Source organism: Phaenicophaeus curvirostris, chromosome 21 (assembly GCF_032191515.1).
Source record: "Phaenicophaeus curvirostris isolate KB17595 chromosome 21, BPBGC_Pcur_1.0, whole genome shotgun sequence".
NCBI classification, from domain to species: Eukaryota; Metazoa; Chordata; class Aves; order Cuculiformes; family Cuculidae; genus Phaenicophaeus; species Phaenicophaeus curvirostris.
In genome coordinates, this window is record NC_091412.1 from 6,658,075 (window position 1) to 6,683,542 (window position 25,468).

General features: G+C 55.2%; 1 protein-coding gene across 2 annotated transcripts; it reads left to right on the forward strand.

Moving 5' to 3' along the window:
- The first annotated feature begins 436 nt into the window (after nucleotides 1-436).
- Nucleotides 437-24,875, forward strand: HNF1B (HNF1 homeobox B). 2 transcript variants are annotated; one of them, XM_069874409.1, is made up of 9 exons: nucleotides 437-813; nucleotides 6,020-6,219; nucleotides 7,540-7,804; nucleotides 8,237-8,478; nucleotides 16,588-16,751; nucleotides 19,930-20,062; nucleotides 20,190-20,381; nucleotides 21,100-21,218; nucleotides 23,988-24,875. In XM_069874409.1, the coding sequence occupies exons 1-9, from the start codon at nucleotides 476-478 to the stop codon at nucleotides 24,006-24,008; spliced, it is 1,674 nt and encodes a 557-aa protein (XP_069730510.1). In that variant the 5' UTR covers nucleotides 437-475; the 3' UTR covers nucleotides 24,009-24,875. The 2 variants fall into 2 exon arrangements, with proteins under 2 accessions (XP_069730510.1, XP_069730511.1); XM_069874410.1 differs by having other exon boundaries at nucleotides 7,618-7,804.
- The last annotated feature ends 593 nt before the right edge of the window (nucleotides 24,876-25,468 follow it).

Consider the following 25,468-nt stretch of genomic DNA (forward strand, 5'->3'; position numbering starts at 1 on the left):
GGTCAGCGTGTCCCCATCTCCGGGGGTGCAGGTAGAGGGGAGAGCAGGTCCCCATCTCCGGGGGTGCGGGCAGAGGAGAGAGAACATCCCCATCTCCCGGGGTGCAGGTAGAGGGGGCAGCGTGTCCCCATCCCCGGGGGCGCGGACAGAGGGGTGATGCCCGTGATGCCGGAGGGCACAGCACGTCCCCATCCCCGAGTAGGCGAACGGAGGAGCCCGAGCATCCCCGAGGGCGCGGGCAGGCGGCTGCGGTGCCGTCGGGAGAGCCCGGAGCGGGTCCGCGCCGCCGCTCCTCCCGCGGGCAAAGTCCGTCCCCGGGCGGGCGCTAAGGGCCGGGCCGGGGCGGGGGCCCGGAGGAGAGGCTTGGGCCGCGCTGATTTGCATGAGATAATATATGGCCCTAATGGAGGCGGCGATGGGTTGTTAGCGAGGGCGGAGCGGCCGGGGCCGCGGGGAGGCGCGGGCCGAGGGGACCATGGTGTCCCAGCTGAGCGCCCTGCAACGGGAGCTGCTGGGCGCCCTGCTCAGCTCCGGGGCCACCAAGGAAGGGCTGATCCGAGCCCTGGAGGACATGGTGCCGCCCGCGGGCTTCGGGGTCAAGCTGGAGAACCTGCCGCTCTCGCCCGGCGGGGCCCCCGACGGCAAAAACGCCTTCCCGGCGCTCGCCAACGGGCACGGCAAGGGCAAGCTGTCCGGGGACGAGGGCTCCGAGGACGGCGACGACTTCGACACGCCGCAAATCCTCCGCGAGCTGCAGGCGCTCAACACGGAGGAGGCCGTGGAGCAGCGGGCGGAGGTGGACAGGATGATCAGGTACCGCTCGGGCCCCGCCGGGGACGGGCACGGGCACGGGCTGTGCCCCCCGGGGCTCCCTGCCCTCCCGGTGGCCATTCCCGGGGCTCCCTGCCCGGTGTGTCCCTCCCGGTGCAGAATCCCGGGGCTCCCTGCCCGGTGTGTCCCACCTGGAGCGGCTCCCGGGGCTCCCTGCCCGCCCCGTGGCTACTGCCGGTGCCCGGTGGCCGGTCCCGGGGCTCCCTGCCCGCTGTGTCCCACCCGGTGCCGGCTCCCTCCCTGCCCCGTGCAGACTCTCGGTGCTCCCTGCCCGGTGCTCTGTACCCTCTGTCGGTTCCCAATGCTCCCTGCCTGCCCCGTGATTTGTCCCGGTGGTCCCTACCCCGGTGCTCCCTGCCCGGTGGAGGGTCCCGGTGCTCCCTATCCCACCGTTCCCTATCCCGGTGGCAGGTCCCGGTGCTCCGTGCCCACCACACAGTGACTCCCGGTGCTGAATCCCGGTGTCCCCTGCCCGGTGGCGGCTCCCGGGGCTCCCAGCCCCGTGTCCCCTGCCCTCGGTGCCCTCGCCGGTGGCGGGGACCGGGCAGGGATGGAGCCCCCGGCTGCCTCCCCCCCGCCCCGTCGGGTCCCTCCGCACCGAGAGAGGAAACATAAACTGCAACACGTGGAGCCCGGGCTGTTATTAATTTATTTCTATAAATCATCAACAGAAAGATACACAAAGGGCCGCGCTGAGGGCGAGCGGGGTGGTGGGTTAGTCGTTGCCGGGGCTATAAACGGGACGGGGAAGGAGGAAAAACCCCGACGGCGGCGGCGAGCTGGGCTGCTGCCCATGCCGGGGACGCGGAGCCGGGCTGTGCCGCTGCCGGGGCTGCCGTCGGGGCTCGGAGGAGCAGCCCCGGGCTCCGCGGTGCCCGTCCCGTCGAGGCACAACCGGCTCCCGTGCGAGGTCGATTGTGGTTCCCCCGGGATGGAATAAGGATCCTCGAGGGAACGTCCCTGTGTGGGGCAGGGGTGCTGCTGTGTCCCCTGCTTCTCACGCTGCAGTTTTCCGATCTTGTCCTGATGCCTGGAGCTCCTGATCTGGAGCACGGCACCCATCCTGCCTGCTGGGCTCAGCCCCCCAAGCTGAGCCGGCCCCGGCTTTTGCTCCGGAACAGCCCCCGTGCCAGGGCCCAGCTGAGGATGGGGACACACCACGGTGGGTGCGGTGCACCCAGCTCCGAGCTGGCCCCGGTGCTGTCGGAGCAGACCGAGACGGTGCCTTTTGCAGACACCTGTGCCTCCCGTGGGGCTGGGGCACACTGGGGGCCCAAGGAAAAGGTCATTGGGCACTGGCAGAGGCTGCCCAGGGAGGTGGTTGAGTCACCTTCCCTGGAGGAGTTTAAGGGACGGGTGGACGAGGTGCTGAGGGACATGGGTTAGTGTTTGATGGGAATGGTTGGACTCGATGATCCAGTGGGTCTTTTCCAACCTGGTGATTCTGTGATTCTGTGTGAAGGAGAAATCATTGCAGGCCTTTTCCTATTCCCACCCCTCCCGCGTAGCACCTCTGGGTGCTCCTGCCTGTCCCCCTCCCCGGCTGCTGCAGCCACCCCCGGGGGGGCATTGGGGGTGCAGAGGAGGCTCAGCCCCGGCATCGCTGCGCTCCCACAGGTGTTTCTGTGCAAAGTTTGCCTTTGGTGCAAACAAGAGCAGGCACATGTCCCCGAGGAGCCTTTGCAAAGAGCTCGTGTTTGCTCTAAGAGAGGCCTTTGTACTTGGAGAGGGAGCCAGGTAGGGCAGTTGGGAACCATTTATTGCAGCCACACACTGGGGCTAAACCCCCTCTGCTCCCACTCCCCCGGCGTCTGCGTCCTGACTGTAGGACTGGCTTGGTCTCAGGATATTCCTGCGTCCCTGGAGTTGAATTTTTTTTTTTTGGATGGCACAGGCTAGAGTTGCCCATCTCAGTGCTGTGGTCCCAAGCAGTTTGCCCTGGCTGTGTTCTCCTGGGGCCTGTTCCTGGCTCCCAAAGGGTTTTCCTTGGTGTGGGTGGGAGAGGGGCTGCGTGCTGCCCCGCGAACGGAGCTGCTCTGGGTGCTGGCGCCGCTGCTTCTTGCCCAGCCTGGCCAGAGGGGTGCCAGCAGCACACAGAGCCCCACGCCGGGGCGAGACGCCCCACGGCTCCCTCCCTGCCCCGATCCACCCAGACCCCGCTCGGGGAAATAACATATCCTGCGATCAACCCGATTCTGGGGACCACAGGAAAGCCACCAGCCCCTGGGGACCCAGCTGGATGCTCCAACGCTGCCCCGAAAGGGGAGCGGTGGGTGCAGCAAAGCTCCCCGCGCCGATTCCCTGTGTGCACAGGGAGATGTAGATTAGATAGATCATTTCTGTAGGGAGCCCGGTTTATAATCCATCTGTATAAATTCTTGGCATATTTCTCGGAGGATGTGGAGTGTATTTACCTGTTTTCAAGGCTGACAAAGGGGGTGAGAGGGTCCAGGGATCCCTGGGGAGAGGGACAGGCTTTGTCCCTCGCTTGGGCATGAGGCTGGGGTGGGAAATGCGTCTTTCTTACTCAGTGTTGGCAGCTGAGCTTCATTGGGGTTGATTTTGTGCAAGAAAAACCCACTTTTCCTTGATCTTGGTGGAGAACGACCGCGGACCCAGGGCTTTAAACTGGTTTTCCAGTATTACAAAGCACTCTGGGGTTGGGTTTGTTTTTTTTTTGTTTTTTCGCATGTAAAATCCTGGTGAAGATTGGACAATTAATGTGGGTTTTTTTTATTTTGGTGACAGAATAAAAAAAAATGAGCTTGTGTTGAATCAAAAAGTTTTCCTCTGGCTTTTTAGGTTAACCAAAAAAAGAACAAAAAAAAGAGGCCAAACAAACACTCAAAGGTTTCATTTTGGGTCAAGTCCAAACATTTTGTTTAACATGAAACAAAATGTTTGGGTTTGGTTTCAGGTTGTTTAACCCTTTTGAATACGGTCAAGTTGATTTGTAAAGAAAAATCGCGGCTGAGAAATATAGAGCCAAATAATCATTTTGAAAGTGTAAGTGCAAAACATGCTGGAAATATCGAGATGAAACCTTCCTTAAAATAATAAAATGGAGGAAAATTTTGGATTTTTTTTCCCCAATTCTCATATATTTTTTTTTACCCAATTTGTGTATTTTTTTTCCACCTAAACCACTTCCAAATTGTATATAAATTCAGCAATCATGCCTGTTAGCCCCAAGTTATTCTTTTGGTGTTTTTAAAGTGCGCTCTGTTGCACTTGCTCAGGATTTAACTCTGGGAAAATGGTGCTCTTGGCTTAGTTGTGAACCAAACTGCTATTAGAAATGATAAAGAGCTCTGTCCTATTAACTTATTACTTATCAGTAATTAGTAGGATCAGTTAGGTGGCGTGAACTGCTCATGACAAAGATCCGTGCGAGCCCCTCGGCTTGGGTGCAGCAGCCAGTGGGCTCTGCTCTGCTTCACCTTCCTGGCCAGGAAGAAGCGTGTGGAGAGCAGCTGTGATGGAAGGACATTTTCTTCACATCCTTCTTCTTGGCTCCCACCTTCTCCTTGGGGCAGGACGAAGAGCCAGAGCCCCAAATCCCCCTGTGCCGTCGCCATTCCTGCCGATTCCCGGTGCCGACCGGCTTCCCCGCGCCGGGAGAAGTGCCCCTGCCTGCTATCAGCACCAACATTTGCCGCGGGGGCTGCAGATCCGATGGCTTCACCACATGGTTTTGGGTCAGGAATGAGCTTTGCACCTTGCTTATGCCAGTCAGGGGTCTGGGCTGCTGGGAAAACTGGCGTTGGCGTGTGTCCGTGCGGGTCTGTGCAACCATCGCCGCATAGAGGACCCCATATGCGCAGTGCGGTTCCTCTGCCTGGAGGATACAGGATTTGGTGCATGGACAACATCTCTGGAATGGCTCCATGCTCCTTCCCAGGGTCTGACCAAGCCCCTGGCCCCGGTCGGGTACTTTTTCTTTGGATCCAACCAGCTTTGTTTTCACGCTGCATTCAGGACAAAAAGTAAGAAATCTACTTGTTGGGGTTTTTTTTTCTCCCATGACAAGTTGAAGGATCCAAAATAAGTAATGAATTGGGAAAGCAGTCGGACGGTTATTCCAAGTGCAACATTAGAGTATCACATTATTTGAGTGCATGACTGTGACCAAGTTCAGGCTCCACATAGATTTTTCAGAGTTAAAGCCCTTCCTTTTTGTCCAGCGTCCTTCTGTAGTGCAGGATAAACCCAGGGGTCTCAAATACAGCACGGGTGTATCGCCCTGTTCCTCTGCCGTCGCGTTGCGCTTTCGTTGGAGCTAAAAAACAGACAACATTTTGTTTTTTGTCTGTAATTTTATTTATTCCCTAGACCGGCGTTAGCTACCCCAAGGACACCAAAGTAACGCAGATTTAGGAAATACTCATTTTACACCTGGATCCTGCCAGAGACAAATTCAAGTGTTAATAGAAATATTCAAGAATGACTTAAAATTATCAGAAGGGAGGTTGGATTTTAGTTTTCCAATTGGGGAGTTGCCTGGGTTTGTGTGCCTGGTTTGACCTTCGCTTCTCAGCCTTTCGCATATGGCCCGTATGCTTTGCTGTCATGGAGCGTGGAAATAGGGTCTCTTTTAAATTCATATCGAGGTTTTTAGATAATTATCCCTGTGGGACTGGAAAGGAGGAGATAAAGCAGCAAGCGTAGTGGGTGACGATCAGTGGCCGTGCAGGAGTCTTTGCTGGCCAGGGGCACGGTGTCGGTACCACATCTGGGAATGGGGCACAAAAAGCATCTCCACCACCTCCAAACTATGAGTTTTTATTTCTTCAGAGAAATATCCATAGGGTCTTCCTATATCCAAACATACGTGTGCATTTTTGCATCCCATCGTGTGTGAGTATCTTCAGAGAAATTGCAGCGAGTGTAAACCAGCAGCAATTAACGGATGGGCTGCGTTTCTCCTTGAGGGATCTGGAGGTGCTTTACCACTATTAATAAGACCTCCATGTGCCCCGTAAGGACACTGTGATCCTCTTTACTTCTCCTGGTGGACGATTCTGGGGGTCTGGGATGGCAGTTTGGGAAGGATCTACAACCAAGGGATCTTGTGTCCTTCTGAAACAGATACAATAATAATAATAATGGATTTCTGTCATGGGAAGAAGTGAATACTGGCTGCTTTTACCCACCAGGAGAGAGTAACCTTTCGTTTCTCTCCACACAGTGAGGACCCGTGGCGGGCGGCGAAGATGATCAAGGGGTACATGCAGCAGCACAACATCCCCCAGCGCGAGGTGGTGGATGTCACCGGCCTCAACCAGTCGCACCTCTCCCAGCACCTCAACAAGGGCACCCCCATGAAGACACAGAAGAGAGCCGCCCTCTACACGTGGTACGTCCGCAAGCAGCGGGAGATCCTCCGGCGTAAGTACCCGTGCCGGCGCTCGCCCCTCGGGGCTGTCGGGGGGAGCTGGGGTTCCCGCATCCCGGGTCTGCCTGAGGGTACCCACCGTGTCCAGAGCCAAGCAAGAAGCAGCTCCCTGCCCTCTTCCCCCAGCAGAGCCTCCGGAATCGTGGCTGCCCGGAATCTTCTCCAAAACAGTTTTACGAATCAAATTAATTTAAGGCACAAGAAAACAGGGCGAGAGCCCCTCTTGGTCCCAATAGCACTGTGTGAGTTTCCCTAAGCCTATCAGCACAGCTGATTTTTTGTATATTTATATTCATTAGACCTGGAAAGGCAATTAATGATTACACACAGTTAGATGCCTTTTCCACCTCTGCCCCCTTTTCCTCTCTCTGTTTCTCGAGACTGCTCATTTTCTGCAACGACTTGCAAAAAAAGTTGAGAGACAGAAAAAAAAAAAAAAATGAATTGCTCCTATCTGTATTATTGCCTTGGGCTGTTTAAACTGCAGATGATTTTTACCAAATGCACAGACCATTGCTTCTGTGCACCTCTCCCACCCACCACTGGTGCCCTGTGGCTCAAAGCAGCCCTGTTTTCGTCTGAGCTGCAGGTTGGGGCACTGACACCCCCTTAAAAGGGCTCTGCCCCCCTTCTCCTAAAGGATGCGACATCCAGCAGATGGGAAGTGCAGAAAAGGGTTTAGCACCAAATACCATTGCTTTGAAAACACACCTTGAGATGTTAGAGCAAACAGAGCCTGCTCCAGCCTTGCCCTGCGTCACAGGGGGAAAAGCTATCATAAAAGGAGGGAGAATTCCCCTGCAAAACTGAGAATAATAAAACCCTCCCATTAATCTCCTTTTACTGCTGTGGTGACAAGCAGCGGGTCTGAGGCGAGGTGGGGAAGGTCACCTCTGGTGCCTGCCCGGGTACGGGGCTGGCATCCCACCGCGGAGCTCTGGGCGAGCAAAGAGACCTCTCGGGGGGCTTTGAAGTTGTCCTGCATGGCTCCTAGCTTGCAAAAATCCTCCCGAAACAAGTGCACGCCAGCAGAGACCCTGGCCATGAATATGCATGCCCTGCACATGCCTCCCCATTAAACACCATCCCTGAGGGGTGGTAATAATTCCAGCGCCAGTGTGCAAGCTGGCCCCTTCCCTGGTGTCACACAGCTCCCGGGAGGCAAGGAGCCAGCATTGGGGTGCACCGAGCCCCCAGAAAAGTTGCCATGGGCTCAAGGTGCTGCGGGAGGGGGCACGGGGTCACCTCTGCGCGGGACGGTGACTCCGAGCCGCGGCTACAGGCCAGCTCACGTCTGCTCCTTTCTCTTTCAGAATTCAACCAGACAGTCCAGGGTTGTGGAAATATGACAGACAAAAGCAGTCAGGATCAGCTGCTGTTTCTCTTTCCAGAGTTCAATCAGCAGAACCAGGGGGCTGCCCAGCTCGACGACGCCTGCTCCGAAACCCCTAGCAAGAAGATGCGTCGCAATCGCTTCAAGTGGGGGCCGGCCTCCCAGCAAATCTTGTACCAAGCCTACGACCGCCAAAAGAACCCCAGCAAGGAGGAGCGCGAGGCTCTGGTGGAGGAATGCAACAGGTAAATACGGTGCCTGCCACCTTCTCGCCTGCACTGCAGCCTTTCTTCCAAAAATTGCATGCAATGCCAGGCTCCTGGCTCACAGCTCTGGCTGCCAGCTTGTGGTGTGGCTTTGCTGAGCTGCTTGGCTTCTTTTTACCAGCTTGTGGTGTGGCTTTGCTGAGCTGCTTGGCTTCTTTTTGCCTTGTTTGCCCCATGGGGCCAGGCAAGCTCCATGCTGGGGCAGGAATGCCGCGGGGATACTGCAGGGATGCTGCAGTGTTGCAGCAGTGTCAAAGCGGGGATGGCTTTTGCAGTACAGTTGTGGTTGGAAAGAGCAGGCAGGCTTGTAGGAAGGACTTAAACGTCCTCAAATTCATGCATCCTCTTGCTGGTGTTGCTGAGGCTCCCCCAGCAGCACCCTTGTTCCAACGTGTCCCCTTGCACGCGCAGGGCCGAGTGTCTGCAGCGAGGGGTGTCTCCGTCCAAGGCGCACGGGCTCGGCTCCAACCTGGTGACGGAGGTCCGCGTCTACAACTGGTTTGCCAACCGGCGGAAGGAGGAGGCTTTCCGCCAGAAGCTGGCCATGGACGCCTACAGCTCGGGCCAGCCCCCGCACAGCATGAACCTGCTGCTGTCCCACGGCTCCCCGCACCACAACCAGCCCAGCGCCTCGCCTCCCAGCAAAATGCCAGGTAAGCACTCGTGGAAGGTGCTCAGGCAGTGACGTTGGAGCAGTTACAGCTACCTATTCTGCTGGGAAAGGGGTGCTGAGCCCTCAGGACCGTGTATAAGAAGCCTTGGGTGGGAAGGTGATCACCCCAGTCCTTGCTGCCCCTTCGAGGTGTTGGAGATGCGGAGAGGAGCAAGCACTGTGGCTGCAGTGCTGTGGTCAGACAAGCTGCACGGTGAGGGCTGGGTTTCTGTCTTGCTGAGGATAAATTGGCATTTGCTTGGTTGGTTGAATTCGCCGGAGTCCCCGTGCAGGATAGATGGGTAGGGGAAGGCTGTATCTGGCAGGAGAGCCTGCTTTGTGTGTGGGTCTTGGGATGCAGCCCACAGAGAGCGCTGGTTTTGGAGCAGGGATGCACAGGTGATGTTGCAAAGCTCAGAGAAAGATGTGGCAGCGTATCCTGGCCTGGCTGCAGGGCTGGAGCTGGCCCGGGCTGGGTGCGTGGGGCTGCATCATCCCCTTGCTGGAGCAGGTGGAGGTGGATGAAGAAAGCTGATCAGGGGAGGTAGAGCTCAATGCGACCTCTGCTTCTCCACACCGTAGTCCAACCCTGTTGTGTATATAGCAACGAGCCGGCTGGGGGAGAGCAAACCTACTGAAAACTCCTGGGGGATTTAAGCAGGAGATAACGCCACTGCGGAGAGGGCTGCGCACCCGGAGAGGCTAATCAGGGTGGTCGGAGGTGGCATAGGTTGAGAAGCATTGTTGGGAGAACAATCTCCATTGTCCCCTTACCCCTGCAGCCAAAGCATTAGCCCCCAGAAGACAAGAGTGGGGTCAACATGAGGGTTGTGTCCCTGTCACTCTGCTTACCCCACCTCAGCTGTGGCACCAGCACAGCCCAGACAGAGAGGCTAAAACCAACCACCTCTTGGAAATGACCCTGCCTGGCTTGTTACACACACCCAGCTCATTATAGAAGTAAATTAAAAGAAACTCATGTGGCAGAGAGTCCCTGCGGGAAGGGCAAGGTGCCTGGGGAAAGGAGGCTGAGAGCTGGGGATGGTGCCAGCCTGTGGCTGGATATTGATCCTTGGGTGACAGCAGGCGAGGGCATCCCCCAGAGCGGTACCCAGGGGATGCACCAGCGCTGGGTGGGTGCGCAGCATCCGACCTGCGCTCACCCGCAGGAAGGACACGCAGCGTCCGACCCAGCTCCCGGGTGCTGCTCTTCCCATAGGGCCAGCCAGCGGTGACCAAAATGTGACCCTGCCCCAGGAATGCCCCACACAATGGTGGGACGGGGAGGACGTTTGCCCTCCTGTCACCGGCTGATTGCTTACAAGGTGCCCTACAAGCACATTGTCAGCAAAATCAGCTGTTTTCAGTGTCGGCCGGCGGGCTTTACAATACCCCACCAGCATGCAGCCCCGCGTTGTCATGGCGTTGTCTCCCCGTGCATGCTTAATTGACAATTAAGCCAGGGCTTTGAACGAACCCCGCTGCCTTTGATGTGTCCCCGTCCTGCCAGCGCGCATGCAGGCACCCCACGAGAGCCTTTGTTTTCTTCTATTAGGGGACTGCAATTACTGTAACCGCGGGCATTTATCTTGGGGTTGGAGGGCTGTTAAGCCCCAACCTTTATTTTCCCCATCGGAGCAGTGGCCAGCAGGAGCCGGCCATTGCTATAGGGCCGATGACAGCCTATTTGGAGGGGCTTTTGAGCAGGGCAGGAGTGATGGCCGCGGCGGCGAAGGGCCCCTCCGGAGGGGTCAGAAGGGCTTGGCCACGGGAATTTGTTGGTGGCCGGTGCTCGTATCCATTGGCTTGGCCAAGGAGGAGGAGATGGGCACGGTGAGGGGCATCACGAGGGTGTAGGGCTGGCTTGGGGATGATGGGCAGGGGCAGAGCCCAGCCATGACTTCATAGAATCATAGAATAGCCAGGCTGGAAGAGACCCACCAGCTCATCAAGTCCAACGATTCCTATCAATCACTAAACCATGTCCCTCAGCGCCTCGTCCACCCGTCCCTTAAACACCTCCAGGGAAGGTGACTCAACCCCCTCCCTGGGCAGCCTCTGCCAGGGACCAATGACCCTTTCTGTGAAAAATTTTTTCCTAATGTCCAGCCTAAACTACCCCTGGCGGAGCTTGAGGCCATTCCCTCTTGTCCTGTCCCCTGTCACTGGGGAGAAGAAGCCAGCTCCCTCCTCTCCACAACCTCCTTTCAGGTTGACTTGCTTCAGAGTCACTTGAACTAAGCTGGGTCTGGCGGGCTTGCGGCTCTTGAAACATTGCTGGGTCTGTTGCTGCTAAAACCTCCTCCAAGAGATATCTGGGGACCCGTTGCTTCATCAGGGCGTGGGGCAGCGCTGGTGGGACTGGTCCCGCTGCCTGGCTGACTCCATCTGGGGCTGGACGTGCTGGGATTTGAACTGCCCTTGCACCGTGCGCGGCAGCGTCTGGAGTGCTCAATGCCTTAACAGCTTAATGACGGCGCTGGGCTGCTGCCCGTGTCCTACCCCCTCACTGCCCCATCCCCCGTGATGTCCCCCAGCAGGAAACGATGGGGCTGGCAGCATGGGGTAGCTGCAAAATCGCTCCTGTGCCCTCAGACAAAGAGGAATCGCCTGCTCCTCAGGACGTCAATGGGGTCTTGCGAAAGGGCATAATGACAGCCGGGCAGGGATAAGAGCTGTAAAAGTCAAACATCCTCATGGCCTCTTCTTGGGGACCCATCTGTCAAGCCTCAAGCCATAGTTTTTAACTATTTGGAGGTAAATACTTAAAGCCTGTCTATCTAGGAGGCTTCTCTCAGACTCTGGACTTTTCCCTTCCTATGGGGTATTATCAGCAATCTTGGTTCCCTGTTTGATTTGAAGGTCACTCGAGGCTTTATCTTGGTGCTGTAGACTCTGGCTTATGCCATTTTTATCTTCAAGAGCCCTGAAGACAATCAGCGCATTGATGAGATTAGGTGACGCACCGCCCCGCTCGCCAGCCGCCCCCCACCTCCCGCCCTGCATACAAAGGGCTGGTCGGCGCCCCTCGGACCCCACAGAGCCCCGTCCCCACTGCTGGGGGTCCCAGGATCACCTCCAGCCCCAGGGAGCAGCAGGGATCCTGCCCCAAGAAGTAGTCAGTACATCCATCCATCTATCCATCCATCCATCTATCCATCCATCCATCCATCCACCCACTCATCCATCCATCCATCCTGCTCTGCAAATATCAGAGTAGCAGAGTGATATCAGAGCAATCATGTGTGTGTATATATATATATATACACACATATATGAATGTACATTATTTATATATATTCTTAGATATCTCTATAGCCATAGATAACAAACATAATAACTCAGTACCACCCCTGAGATTCCTCCTGGACCTAAAGGGCGATTTAAGTGTTCTAACTTTTTCTTAAAGAAGAGCCCTTCAATAAACCCTTGGTCCAGAGGTTCTGCAGTTTATATCTGGATCCTACACATTGTTTCCTTGGAGTATGTGCTGGTTCTGGTTGTGGATGCGGTGCCAGCGGTTGTAATATTTTACTGTTGGGTGCATTGTGGGGCTCTGTGGGTACAGTGCGCTGTTAGGAGCTTTTCCCGGTTTTATGGGGGGTAATTAGGACTTTATGACAGCAGCGAAATGGGAGGGTCCAGTCCCCATAAACAGGTTTATAATGGATATAAACTATGCACCTCTGTAACTCAGCAAGATTAACACTTTAGGGACAATTTGAGTGGCAGCCCAAAAATCAGAGCTGCCCTCGGTGCTGCCTTTGGGAGGATGAAACAGTCCATAACTGACGCAGATGCTTTCATGATGCCAGCAGGTGCAGCAGCATCACCGAGACCAGTGTGACCACAAAAACTGCCCCAGTGCTTTGCCTTTCTCCCCTTGCCGCTCGGCTCCTGGTCCATGCTGGTGGCTGCATCCTTACGGCCGGGTAGAGCGGAGGCTAAATCTTTGTCGCCGCCGGAGTCAGTGGGGATCTGGCTGTGTTTTGGGGTTGGGCGTCGTCTGATTTGCAGGATGTTTGCAAAACTCCAACCAAAAGCACAGCCTGGTCCTGGGATGCTGCTGCTGGAGGAGGTCGGGGTGTGCTGTGTGGTGGCGGCAGGGGCTCCTGCTGCATGGGAAATACTTAAAGTATAGTGAGTTTATTTGTAAAAAATCATATCAATATGACTTAAGGCAGAGGAGACCCAAAGGGCTTTCATTGCCAAAGACGCAAGGCTGGTGTGTACCTAGAAAATGGCACAAACCTGTGATGAAAACAGATATTGATTGCTGCCCTAACTGCACCCCAAGAGCCAGGTTGGGGAATGGGTCTGGCACCTCTGAGAAGCCGGGGGGTGTTGGGGCTGGCTGCAGAAAGCCCTGGGTGCACGGGACCCTCTGTGCCCGGGGGGCTGGCACGTCGCCTGCCCCCATCGGCTGAGAAGTGGGGTTAAGGCTACGGGAGCCAGACCCCGCGGCTTGTCTGGAAACATGGGAAAGCAGTAAAGCATTTCACGGGCGGTGCAGCTCGGGGCCCGCACAATGGCCGGGTCCCATAAACAGACTTTTATGTTATGGCTGTAGCTCCAGTAAAAAAAAAAAAAAAAAAAATCCTTAACAAGGGCAGGCTCAGCGGCCAGGGCCATTCCCTGTGATCCCCGTCCAGGCTCCTCTCTCGGGCAGCCACAGGGAGAGGCTGAGGAGGAATAAATCTCTTCGCATGGGAGCCGCTTCCAGCTGCGGAGGCGCAGGAGAGCAGCAGGAGAACAGTCACGTCGGGCTTCAATGTCTGTCTGAGCCCCTGCTCGTAAACCCTGGGGCTGCAGAGCCCCCCACTCGCTCATGCTGGGAGGAAAACTTCACGTCCTGGTGCTTTCAGCGCTTGGCCCCACCTGGCAGAGAGTGCTGAGGAGGGTTTGGTGGGAAGCCCAGGCGTGGGTTAGCTGCACGTGGCATCCCAAGATAGAATCATAGAAGCACTAGGTTGCAAAAGACCCACTTGGTCATCGAGTCCAATTATTCCTATCAAACGTTCAAGATGTTCAAGACCAGGCTGGATGAGGCTATTCGCAACCTGATCCAGTGGGAAGTGTCCCTGCCCATGGCAGGGGAGTTGGAACTGGATGGGTTTTGAGGTCCCTTCCAAGCCAAACCATTCTATGATCCTGGTGCTGTGCAGAACACAGACCTGCTGCTGTGACAGAGCCCAAAACCAGGACAACGGTGGCCAGCAAAGTGGCTGGGGAGGAACGTGCACTTGGGGAAGAAGCCTAGGTGGCTGTCACCCAGGTAGATACTTTAGGCTGGGCTGGAGCTTGATGTGTTCGCTGGGATTAGGGTGCCAGGAGGAAAGGTACCCACCATCATCGAGGAGCTCTGTATATTATAGCAGCGACAACAGCAACAGCGATAATGCCTTGTGCTAGTTTCCAATATTTATTATCTAATCTACCCAAATCCAACCCAGCTCTGAGAGTGCATAAGTAACAATAATACCCATCCCATTCTAGGAATGGTAAAAACTCAGCCCAGGATAGTTGGTGGCTTCCTAAAGGGCTACAAGGTAACTATGACAGGAGGCTTTTATCAAGCAGTTTCTGGGCTTTGGGGATGCAGGACTCCCTGCCAGCGCAGCCCCTGCCTCTGCAGGAGCAAGGTTCTCAGCAGGACTGGCCGGTGGCACCGCTGCCACCATCCCCAGAGCCTGGCCTTGCCCTCCTCGGGAGAGTTTATCTCCATCAAGACTCAGAGTCTTCAGTGGTTTTATCTAGAGACCCAAAATCTCAGTCACCAGACTATCTGAAAATCTCAGCATTGGTTATTGTTTCTCAAACAATAAAAGTCTTGTCCTTGGGATTGCAGGGAAAAGCTTGCTTTTAACCTCTCATATGTTTTCAAAGACACTTTCATGACTCTGGGCATCTTGGCTAGTGAGTTACAAGCATCCTCGTTGGGTAAAGTGTGATTTGGGGATTAAAATGAGGTTTTTTTCCTTCCTGAAAGCCTCACCGAACCCAAAAGAGATTGGAGATTGAGCAGAAACTCTGATTTTCTTTCCAATAGGAGCCGCCTGTGCTCCTCGTCTATCTTTAAGATCATACTCAGAAGAAAGGGCTTCATTTTATCTCCCCTCCCATTGTTTAACCAGCGCCGCAGGATCTCAGACCGGCAGCGGCTGAAGCGTAGTCTGCACGAGGCCAGGACTGCGGGGAAGAATGTGTGTGACAGTGCCCTAGTTGAGTAATGTTTACCCTGTTCACGGCAGGGACGTCCACTAGGACCAGCAAATATCCACCTGCCAGAGGACATTCTTTTATTATCAGGGATAAAAGGAGTTTGCTGGGAAATGATCAAGAACCAGACATGGTGGGGAGATTCCTATCTGTGGGATGTGTTTAACCAGCTGATGGGGAAAATTCGGAGGCTATTAAAGGGTGACTTCGCCATGGTTTTGGTGGAGGGTGTGTCTAGCCATCTGCACTTTGGCAGGTGCTTTTGGAGCTTGTGGAAAGCTCCTGGACTCAAGTTATCATTTCTTTCCTTTTCCTTGATTCAGAAGTATTTAGGGTAGCCCTTTGAGCATCCCCTGCTGAGCCAGCTCGCATCAGCTCTTCCCCTCTGGCACCTGGGAGAAGGCTATCTCAAAATCCCAGGAGGGAGCTCCATTGCCAGTGTACGTTTTGTAGCTGGGGGTGTCTGTGCTGTGTTGGGATGGCTAAGAAGCCACCAGCATCTTCTGCAGGTGATCATTTTGGGGAGCCATCCCCAGTGCCCCTGAGCGGTGGTGGGGGTCACGGGCAGATGATGCTCTTGGTGGTCTCGGTCATGAGGGTTGGGTTTAGCCAGTGTGGTTTTCTTTCCCAGGAGAGTTCTGGGCTGTCTGTCTGTCTGTCCACTGCTTCGATCCCAGGGCAGTTCAGTGAACCCAGCCACAAGCATGGTGTCGGACTCCTTGTAATAAATGGGTTTTCACCGTAGTTGTCAAGGCAGCCTTGTAAAAGACGCTTTTGTTTCCCGTGGATTTTCCTTGGTTAATTATTTGTGATCTGTAGATGCCTTTCCATGACACATGGCTGATCATATGGTTATCAGTGCAGGGCATTTTAGCCAAATTAAATATATTTGTACAGAAGACCTGTGCTTGAGCCAGATTTCCCTTGGTGGAGGTGGGCTGTGGTCTGATTTGGAGGCTTGTGTGTCCCTCCGTCTTCCTGCAGTAATCTGTTAATCATACACTGGCTGAGAGGGAAATCGGATGCAGAAATTCCCGAGAAACAAGTGAGAGCTGTTGCTGTTTAGAGCTGGGCAGCGCTGGGCTGGCCAGGGGCTGCAAGGAGCAGGGCCAGCCTCGCAGGTGGAAGAGCTGGAGGATGCAGAGTCGCTCCCTGTGGCTCAGGGCATCCAGGCCAGTGTCCGAGAGCTTACGGGACATCATAGGAATTTGCATGATGGATGGAAACTGTGCATATTAAAGCATGAGAGATGCTGATGGGTGTATTGGCTCTTGGTCTGGGTTGGGCTCCCGTGGGGGCAACCCTTTCTGTCCTACAGCATCAGGGCTGCATGGAGGCTGCAGCATCCTTCACCATAAACTTCTTGTTAAAAATTCAGAAGAGAGGGTCTGGGAGAAGCCGGGAAGGATCACATTGTCCAGTGCCTTTCCTTCCATCTTTCTTCCAAGCGATAGGGGACAGGACGAGAGGGAATGGCCTCAAGCTCCACCAGGGGAGGTTTAGGCTGAACATTAGGAAAAAAATTTTTCATGGAAAGGGTCATTGGGCACTGGAACAGGCTGCCCAGGGAGGTGGTTGAGTCACCTTCCCTGGAGGGGTTTAAGGGACGGGTGGATGAGGCGCTAAGGGACATGGTTTAGTGTTTGATAGGAATGGTTGGACTCGATGATCCGGTGGGTCTTTTCCAACCTGGTTATACTATGATTCTATGATTATTCTGATTCTATGATCTGTTGTTCAAGGGTGCTGTTGAGGAGCTTGCACATGTGTTTGCATCCTCACGCACACCGAGGGAAGTCCCTTTGCAGGGACTCTTTCGGAAGGCGTTGGCGCAGCCAGGACACCCTCGCCAGGGTGATGGGTGATGCCAGCGCCTGGTGTTCTTTTTCAGGAGTCCGGTACAGCCAGGCAGCGAGCGGCGAGGCGGCATCCTCCGGGACCATCAGCCACCACGGTGGCGGTGCCATGGTCACCACCAGCCAGGCGGTCCTCCAGCAGGTCTCCCCAGCCGGATTGGACCCGGGCCACGGTTTGCTCTCACCCGACGGTAAAATGGTGAGTACACCTGGCCTATTGTGGCGGCGGCGCTGATAAGATAAGAGGGCCCAGCGGGCAAAGCAAACACGCTTTCCCCGGGTTTCACACGCGGCCCGCGCTGAACAATGGGGCATTGTGGGGCCGCGGCGCGGGCGCGCGACTGTCCCCGCCACCCGCCTCGAAGGTGGCACTTGGCCCCCCCCACTGCTCCCTGATGGGCAACAGCGTGTTTCCCAAACGCACCCGTAAATCTGATGGAGCTCTGTATCGATTGCAGGCTTTGCACATGGGATGAGGGGGCTGGAGAACAGGCCTTATGAGGAACGGCTGAGAGAGCTGGGGGTGTTTAGCCTGGGGAAGAGGAGGCTGAGGGGAGACCTCATTGCTCTCTCCAACTACCTGAAAGGAGGTTGTGGAGAGGAGGGAGCTGGGCTCTTCTCCCCAGTGACAGGGGACAGGATGGGAGGGAATGGCCTCAAGCTCTGCCAGGGGAGGTTCAGGCTGGACATTAGGAAAAAATATTTCATGGAAAGGGTCATTGGGCACTGGCAGAGGCTGCCCAGGGAGGGGGTTGAGTCACCTTCCCTGGAGGGGTTTAAGGGACTGGTGGACGAGGTGCTGAGGGACATGGGTTAGTGATTGATGGGGATGGTTGGACTTGATGATCCTGTGGGAGGATCGCTGTTTTCTCCTGTCAAGGGCATGGGTATTGATAGAATGCTCATTTGTTATTTTTTTCCCTGAACCCTCCCAAATGTTGGGGTTTTGCCAGGGAAGCTCTTCACTGCGTCTCCCCAGCCTCTTCCCCACGTGCCTGGGGCTCTGCAGCGAGGCCTTTGCTGGGCAGAGCTGCAAACGCCGCTGCTGGCAGGCAGCAGAGACGGGACACTAGCATCCCCACTGGGTGCCTGGCACCTCCCCGTGCCACGTGCTGCAGGGCCATTGTGAAAAAAAAGCAGTTATAAATGCAGGGCTGGGTTTGGTTTCTAATGTCCAAGCCTGGCTGGTGCAAAGCCCTTTGGAGGAGGGCATGAAGGAGCGGGGCAAGGAGAGGGCACAGGGGGAGAGGGCAGGATGGGACAGGAGAGCACAGCCTTTCCCTGGAACAGGCTGGCAGAGGTTTGCGTGTGGCCACTGCTCTTCTGGGAGGAGGGTTTTTCAGCTGAAAGCGAAAGTCAAACATGGCACTGAGTGGCGGGGCCGAGCCTTCTCTTCCCAGGTTTTCACTTCCGTTTTCGGAGGGTTGGCATTCTTGGGCCGTCACGTCGGCCTCCTCACAAAGCTGGGTGGCTGCAGAGGGGTTTGATGTCTCCTCCGCTATGACGTGGCTTAATTTTGCCTTTCCTTGTGCCTTTATTTATTTATTTATTCATTAATTTTGCCTTTCCTCTGGCTCACAAGGGTCTCCGTGCAGCCCCTCCGGCTCGGACGCTGGCTCTGTACATCCATGCATCCCCCCATCGAGCAGGGGAGATATTCCAGAGCAAAACCCCAACCCTCCCAGCATGCTATCTCCACCCTGAACGCACCCATATCTCTTCAGGGGTGTGTTGAGCCTTATAACCCTGAGCCTTGAAGCCATAAAATGAGTCAGGAATAAAGGCAGCAGCAGTGGCAGGCACCGAGTGCCCAGGGTGGGGGTCTGTGAGGATGAAACGCTGCCGAGCTCAGTGACAGAGGCTGCCAGCAAGGAAATGCAGCAGATTAAACTGGGAAAAGCAGCGTGTTGAAGTGCAGTAGGCAGAGTCACGCAGCAGGGAAAGCCCTGCTGAATTATCCCTACTGCACAGGTATTGCACGGTGCCATCCGGGACCACTCTGGTCCTCAGCAGCATAAGCGGCTCTGCCAACTTATCTCTGATCTTTAAGCAGGGCTAGCTAGTGCTTGCTAGTGATTTAATAAAAATATGCTGTGGGCTGTGGTTTCTAATAAGTAAACATGTGCCTTTAGTACCCGACACGAAACCAAAAGCTGCCAAGGAAGCTGCTGAATGGGAAGGAAACCTATTTTTTTTCAGGGAGGAACATTATAGAAACTGCAGAAAGCTTTGATGGTTCGCTCTCCTACGCTCCAGTGTTGTCCTTAGCTGTAGTGGTGCCAGAGGGTCACCCCCAAGGATCCAGTGTCTGTAGGGTCTTTTCCAGTCGTGCAGTCTCCAGAGTATTTATTTTGGGTGCAAGCACTTTGAATCTGAGCCCCCGCAAAATGAGCCTGGGCTGCAGGTGAGCAGTGTGTGCTCACAGCATGAGCTGTTTGGCTTGTGTAGCTGAGTGTGGTGTGACCTGGCCTTGAAGAAACTTTGAAAGTGGAAAATACCGGATCAGGAAATATGAGTCACTCCCGGGCTTTGGAATTTATTGATGCATTTGTTTCAGTTGCAATGAGGCTGTCTCCAACTCACACGTGCAAAATAAACAGGGTGCTCAGACTGGTGTCCAGAAATGTCACATGAAGAGCCAAAAAGATGGCTCTGAATCTGGGTGGAGGTTGCTCAGTGCAAGAGGTCTAATGAGATGATTAGGAGAAAGTGCAGTGATTAAAGAAATAAGGCACTTAGCCCCCTGTTTGTCCTGGGTGACCAGCTCTGGTCCTTTCAGCACGCTCCGAGTGCCCTTGTGTGTCTGATCCCTGAACACTGACCCAAAATCCTGGGAACTGGCTGTGGCTGAGTGCCCCGACTTTGTCTCACCAGTATCCTGCCCATCTGCAAAAGCGATGACCAGGAACGTCGCTGCGAGATCCTTTTTATCTGCTTTCTGTCTTTTTTTCTTTACCTTCCTGTGTTTCTATTTCCCACTTTCCCCTACAACCGTGACAGTAAGTTAATGAGTGTTGAGAGTCCTCAGCTGTCCCCAAGGGCAGGAGCTTGGACTTGGGGGACAGAATGGGAAAGGCTCGGGATGTGCCATGTCCCGGCGCTGTGCTCCAGTGGAGCTGGAAGCCAGTGCCAGCAAAATTCTTCCTTGCCGCTGCTTCGCTATTTATTAACATGAGGTTCAGGCATCCCAGCCGGGGTCTGCAGCCCTGGGGTGGTGGGAGCTGTGTGGACAGCGAGGCTGTGAGCCGCTTGCTCCTTGGGAGGGCACTTTGCTGATGCCCCCTGCGCTGCCCCCAGGGAAGCAGGCAGGGGAGGGGGCCAGGAGCCCTGCCCGGCTGCGTCTCTGATGGTGGCTCTCTGGTCTTGCTCCTTGGCAGATCTCTGTTTCGGGGGGCGGGCTGCCCCCGGTCAGCACCCTGACCAACATCCACAGCTTGTCCCACCACAACCCGCAGCAATCCCAGAACCTCATCATGACGCCGCTCTCAGGAGTCATGGCCATCGCGCAGAGTAAGTGTGATTTTCAAGCTGATCTCCACATCCCGCATGGACTCTTCCCTCCAGCGATAGGGAAGGGGACACCCTGACTGCTTGCACCGGTGCTGACGTCCCTGTTCTGCTCTCTCCCTACTCCCAGGTCTGAACACCTCGCAGGCACAGAGCGTACCTGTTATCAACAGCGTTGCCGGCAGCTTGGCAGCTCTACAGCCAGTCCAGTTCTCCCAGCAGCTCCACAGTCCGCACCAGCAGCCTCTGATGCAGCAGTCGCCCAGCCATATGACGCAGCAGCCTTTTATGGCCACCGTGACTCAGCTGCAGAACTCGCACAGTAAGGGTCCAGGTGGTAGCTGCAAAGGGAAGGGCCCGGAAAACGACTTCAGATGGAAAACAAGCTCATGCTCTCTTCCCGCGCTCCCCTGCCCGAGCTCGTGCCCTTGGCTGCCGCCTCTCTCCCACCAGTTCCAGCTGGTGCAGGGCTGGGAGCGGGATGCAGGGTGGTGTGGGGTGGCCCCATCCTGCCCCATCCTGTCCTTCCCCCATGCCACCTGCCGTGCCGCATCTCCTGTAGCGCTCCACTGCTGCCCTGCAGGTGGGCTGCAGCCCCCGCCTCTGTTTCGTACTTACTCTATTTGTCCTTCTGCATTTTTATTGCTAAAACGTGTATTTGGCCAAAGGAGGTGGCTGGGCCTGTTGCACTCCCTACAAAGCAAATGCTTGCCCACTGTGCCCTGACGGGATCAGGATTCACCCCTTGGGCTCATCCATCATCCCAGCCCTGCAGAGGGGTTAGAGAGCTGCTGGTGTCTGATCCAGCCGCAGCCCTTCAGTCCCCGCTGATTTCCCTGGGCGAGCTGATAGCTGAGAAAGCGGTGGCTTAGAGGCAGGTGGTATTGCTTTCCATGGCTGGTTTTATCTCATTTGCATCTCAGTGATGCTCGTTTCCACCCCTGCGACCTGCCGTAACACAGCACTTGGCTGCTTTGCCCTGGCACGAGGGCTGCGGGTGGCTTTTCCATGACAGCTGCTTGTCTCCTTCCTCTCCGCAGTGTACGCACACAAGCAGGAGCCTCCCCAGTATTCCCACACCTCCCGCTTCCCCTCGGCGATGGTGGTGACGGATACCAGCAGCATCAGCACGCTGACCAATATGTCTTCCAGTAAGCAGGTAATTGCCAAGCAGACGTGGCCAAGGGTGCGCGGGGTGGGTGTGTGGAGAAGGAGCAGGGCTGTTTCTTCCCTGGAGATGGGGCTGGAGGAGGGTGTAGCAGATACTCCACCCTGCTGTCTGTGCTGAACCCATGTGGGAGGCTGGGGGTGAGCACTTTGGCACTGAAATCCCCACCCCAGCCCCTTCACGGGCTCTGAAAAACCTGCTTGCAGGTGGCACGATGGGGATTTAGGTGATGGGGCAACTGTGCTGGGCAATTTGGACTTGTCATGGTGATAGCAGCTGAGCTGTGCTCATCCCTGGGGCAATTTCATCAGTGTTGGAGCATCCTACTGGGGTTCAAATTGGGCTGAGAAGTTCAGGACCAAGCAGGTTCTGCTGCCTTTGTGCCTGGGGTGAACCAGTGGTGGTTGGAGTTGAGTGGAGGAGCCAGTCTCCGATGTGTCTCTACTTCCCCAGCCCATAAACCTTTATCCTCTGCCCGGTGCCGGTGTAAGTCAGGACTTACCCTGGTTCAGATCAAGTGTGCAAGGCCTTCTCAGACAATAGTCCCTTTCTAAAAGGCAGCTCTGGGGACTGTGGGAAATATGTGGCCCTTATTGATCGCTAGATAAATAAGAGAGAGCCTTGAACTTGCATTCAGATAAACTTTCTTACCGAGGTTTGACAGGGAACAGGAAAAAAATGTCTGCAATGACCACAGAGTAAATATGACATGGGATTGCTGCGAGATACCCCCACCCAGGGATGCCGGGGGGGGTGAAGGAAGGGGCTGGGGCTGCAAAGGGGACAATTCAAGTGAGTGGCTGCTGGCAGGATTGAGGTGCCCAGGAAGAGGTGAGGAATGCCACCTCTCCTGGTTTGGGTTGAGCTCCTACTCTTTGTAGTGCTTGGGGTGACCATTTATCTGCGCCCGTGCATCTCTGTCCGGGAGGTGGTCAGGCACGGCCGCGCTCCTCGGAGAACCATTTCCTCCGCGTGGCTTTATCAGCCCATCTGCTGTGCGCTCAGCCCGAACTCCCCCTGATTAATCGTGCTCTCCCACCACGGGCAGCCTTTGATGCTGGGCTCGCCAAAAGGAGCTCTGGGCACGCAGGAAATACCCCTGGCAGGGACATATTGCCCAGCGATCCCCACTGCCTGGCCAGGCACTGCGATCAGCCTACCTTGACGCCGCCGCTGCCCGGGGTGATGGCGGCTCCCTCAATTTTCCTACTCCATCATGCTTTTGCACTTTAATTAAAGCAGAAGGAGGCCTCCAGGCTCATGAGGGGGGAGACGGGGTCTGGGTCCCTGCAGCTGCTGTGGTGGACGGGTGTGGAGCACACCCCTCCTATTATCCCCCTGTATATATTCAAGCTAAAGCTGGAAAAATTTATCCTTGAACATCGATTTTTTTTCTCTGTAGTCATAGAATCATAGAATCATTGTCACTTGTTTCTTGTTTCATTAGCAAGGGGTGAATGAAGTGCTACAGAGGCAGCACAGGGGCCCTGCAAATGGTACTCGCTCCCCAAATGGCTCAAACACCTTAGTGTTTCGAGGGGATTTGGGTTTCTGTTGCTGGCTGGGGCTAACAGGGGCCATCACTTGGCTCCCCCACACTTTGGGTCATTGTAAGGTGAGCACCGCTGGGCACGAGGGTGCCTGGTAGTGATGGAGTCTGCAGAGGAGGACAGAAAGGGCGAGAAAGTCCCTCGGATCCCCAAGGGATTCGCTGTTTTCAGAGCACGGTTTGCTGGGTGAGAGCTGGGTGCTGCTGGTGGGAGTGCCCAGATAAATCCAGGGGGTGCACAGCCCACATGAAACCCCAAATCTGTGGGCTGCACTCCTTGAGCAACCTCCTCTTTGCAAGAGGAGAGGCTTCCTCCTGCAAAGCAAAGTTGCTGCCATTCCCTCTTCACCCTGTTCTGTGGCAAAGCCCGGCTGCTCCTGGTCCTGCTGGTGGGGATGGAGGCTGGAAGGATGTCCCTCTTCCCCCCAAGTTGTCCCTTCACAGCCCAATGCTGCAGATTGCTTATCAGATGTTGTTGTTTAGACCTGGAAGGGGCAAATACCTCCTGGTTCCTTTGACAACGCTTGAGGCCGAGCCACCATTTTTATTACGTTAGCAAACACCTGATAGCCGCGGCCCGGCCCTAATGACATGTCACGGGAGGCTCCTGGCGTCTCCTTATCTCTGGGTTACGATGTTTGCCGTGCGCTCCAGCCCACAAGGTCACTCACAGCTCCCGGCCCCCACCCCAACAGTGACCGGGGGACCCTGGCTGGGGGACCCACGCGAAGGGGCTGCTGCGGTGGGACGGATGGGGCAACAGTGGCTGCTCATCTCCTTCCCTGGAGGTGACAGCAACACCAGGGGACAGCGATGACCATGGTCCCTGGCCCCACTCTCACCCAAATGCAAGCTCCTGCGCTCAGCCTTATGCTTGGCTGCTCTTGGCAGCGCTGCTGAGCTGTGTGGCACAACCTCTGCAGCAGCCTAGGCACAAACAAGCCTTGTTATTGTTGTTGGTGTTGTTGTTATTATTATTATTATTATTATTGTTATTATCTGGTTGCAATATCTGGCTCCAATAGTATTTTTCCACTGCCTCCCCCTCAGGGGTGCTGGGGAGGGCTTGGGGCCAAGCAGGGCTCATGCGACACCATCACCGTCCCACGTGATGATGCCTCCAAATGCTTTGTAATGCCCTTGGAGATCCCCCTGCAGTGCTGCCTTCACCTCCTGCCTGCTGGTCACTGTGCTGCTCTCTCCCTCCCCAGTGTCCTCTGCAAGCCTGGTGATGCTCCACACCTCGCTGCTTTTGCACATAGCAACGGGATCTGATTTTCCACAACATCCCGCTGGTGACCCGCGTGCTGAGCCCGGGGAGTCGCCAGAGCGAAGTCCAGTGCCACAGCGAGGAGCCCAGCAACCTGAAACGGAGCCGGAGGCTAGAGACTCCCCGTCGCCCTTCCGTGCCTCGCTGGGGATGAGCCCGGATTTGCGGGGTGCCCGCCTGGGACCGTGCCTTTCCTTCTCTCCACGCAGTATTTCCAAGACGCGTCTTGGGGATTTTTTTTTCTTAAGTATTTGCCTTCCAAGAAGCCGTTGGCTCTCCTGAAGAACAAGGAACAAGCTGTACTGGGAACTGGCAGAAGGGGAAGATGGATAATATTTAAGTTATACTCCTCCACCCGACGGACTGAGAGGGACTTGGGTCTGTTACTTGGTGTTTGGAAGGAGGAATTGCATGTGCTGTTGAACTGAGCCAATTAAACTGTAAATAGAGGTACAGTCTGCTCCATCCTCACCTTTCCCTGCTCCTATACATAAAGATTTATATAAAAGAAGTAAATTTTGTCAAATGGATGTAAACTACTGTAATTAAGTGCAATTCCCCCATCTGTATATATTGTTCCCGAATCTCTTCTCTCTCTCTCCCTATTTTTTTCTTTTTTTTTTTGTAAAGGTCAGAGCTGAGGATGTGTTTTGTTTTGTATTTCTCTTCTTCCTTCAAATGAGTTAATTCAAAGACCTGGGCCTATGCAAGGACACTGGTTGGGCAGCACCGGTCTCTGCTCTGTGGGAGGACAGGCACACGCGTGCCCTCTGCATGGTGAGATCCCATGTGAAGGAGGAGTATGGGATGAGCTGAGTGGAGCCCCAGCCAGACCTGGATGATCCACATAAGGACGACTGCTGTTATGGAGACTTCTGCTTTTGGGGACTCTGAGATGGACTGGGGTGGGGAAGCACTCAGCGGCCCAGCTGACACATCCAGCCCCTGGGAAGTGTTTAGCATTGGCAGTTTTCAAGTGAGCCAGTAGCATTTGCTGCTACAAAGGTAAACAAGGCTGCAAGAAAGTTCTGGTTGGATCTTCCTCAAACGGGATTCAGAGGCTTCCTCCCTTTTCTCCCCTCCCTGGGGCATGGAAGGGACTGGGACTCCAGTTACTGACTCATCTTCTGCCCCGTAAATGGCCAGTACGGGTGGCTTATTTTTCACCATTAGCAGGTTGATGAGCCTTGTTGGCTCCATCCTCATCAAAAAACACAGTGCTCTCCTCCTCGTGGTGTCTCCTCTGAGCTACAGATGGATGGGCACTAGGCTGTGATGTGAACACACTGGTTGATGGCCCCACTGGCTGCCTGCCTTGTCTCACCTGGAAGTGGTTCTTGGAGGAAAAGCTTTGAAGCAAGATGTGCTGCTTGTGAATGAGCCCAGCTCTGCGGTGAGAACACATCCCAGCTGGGCACCTGC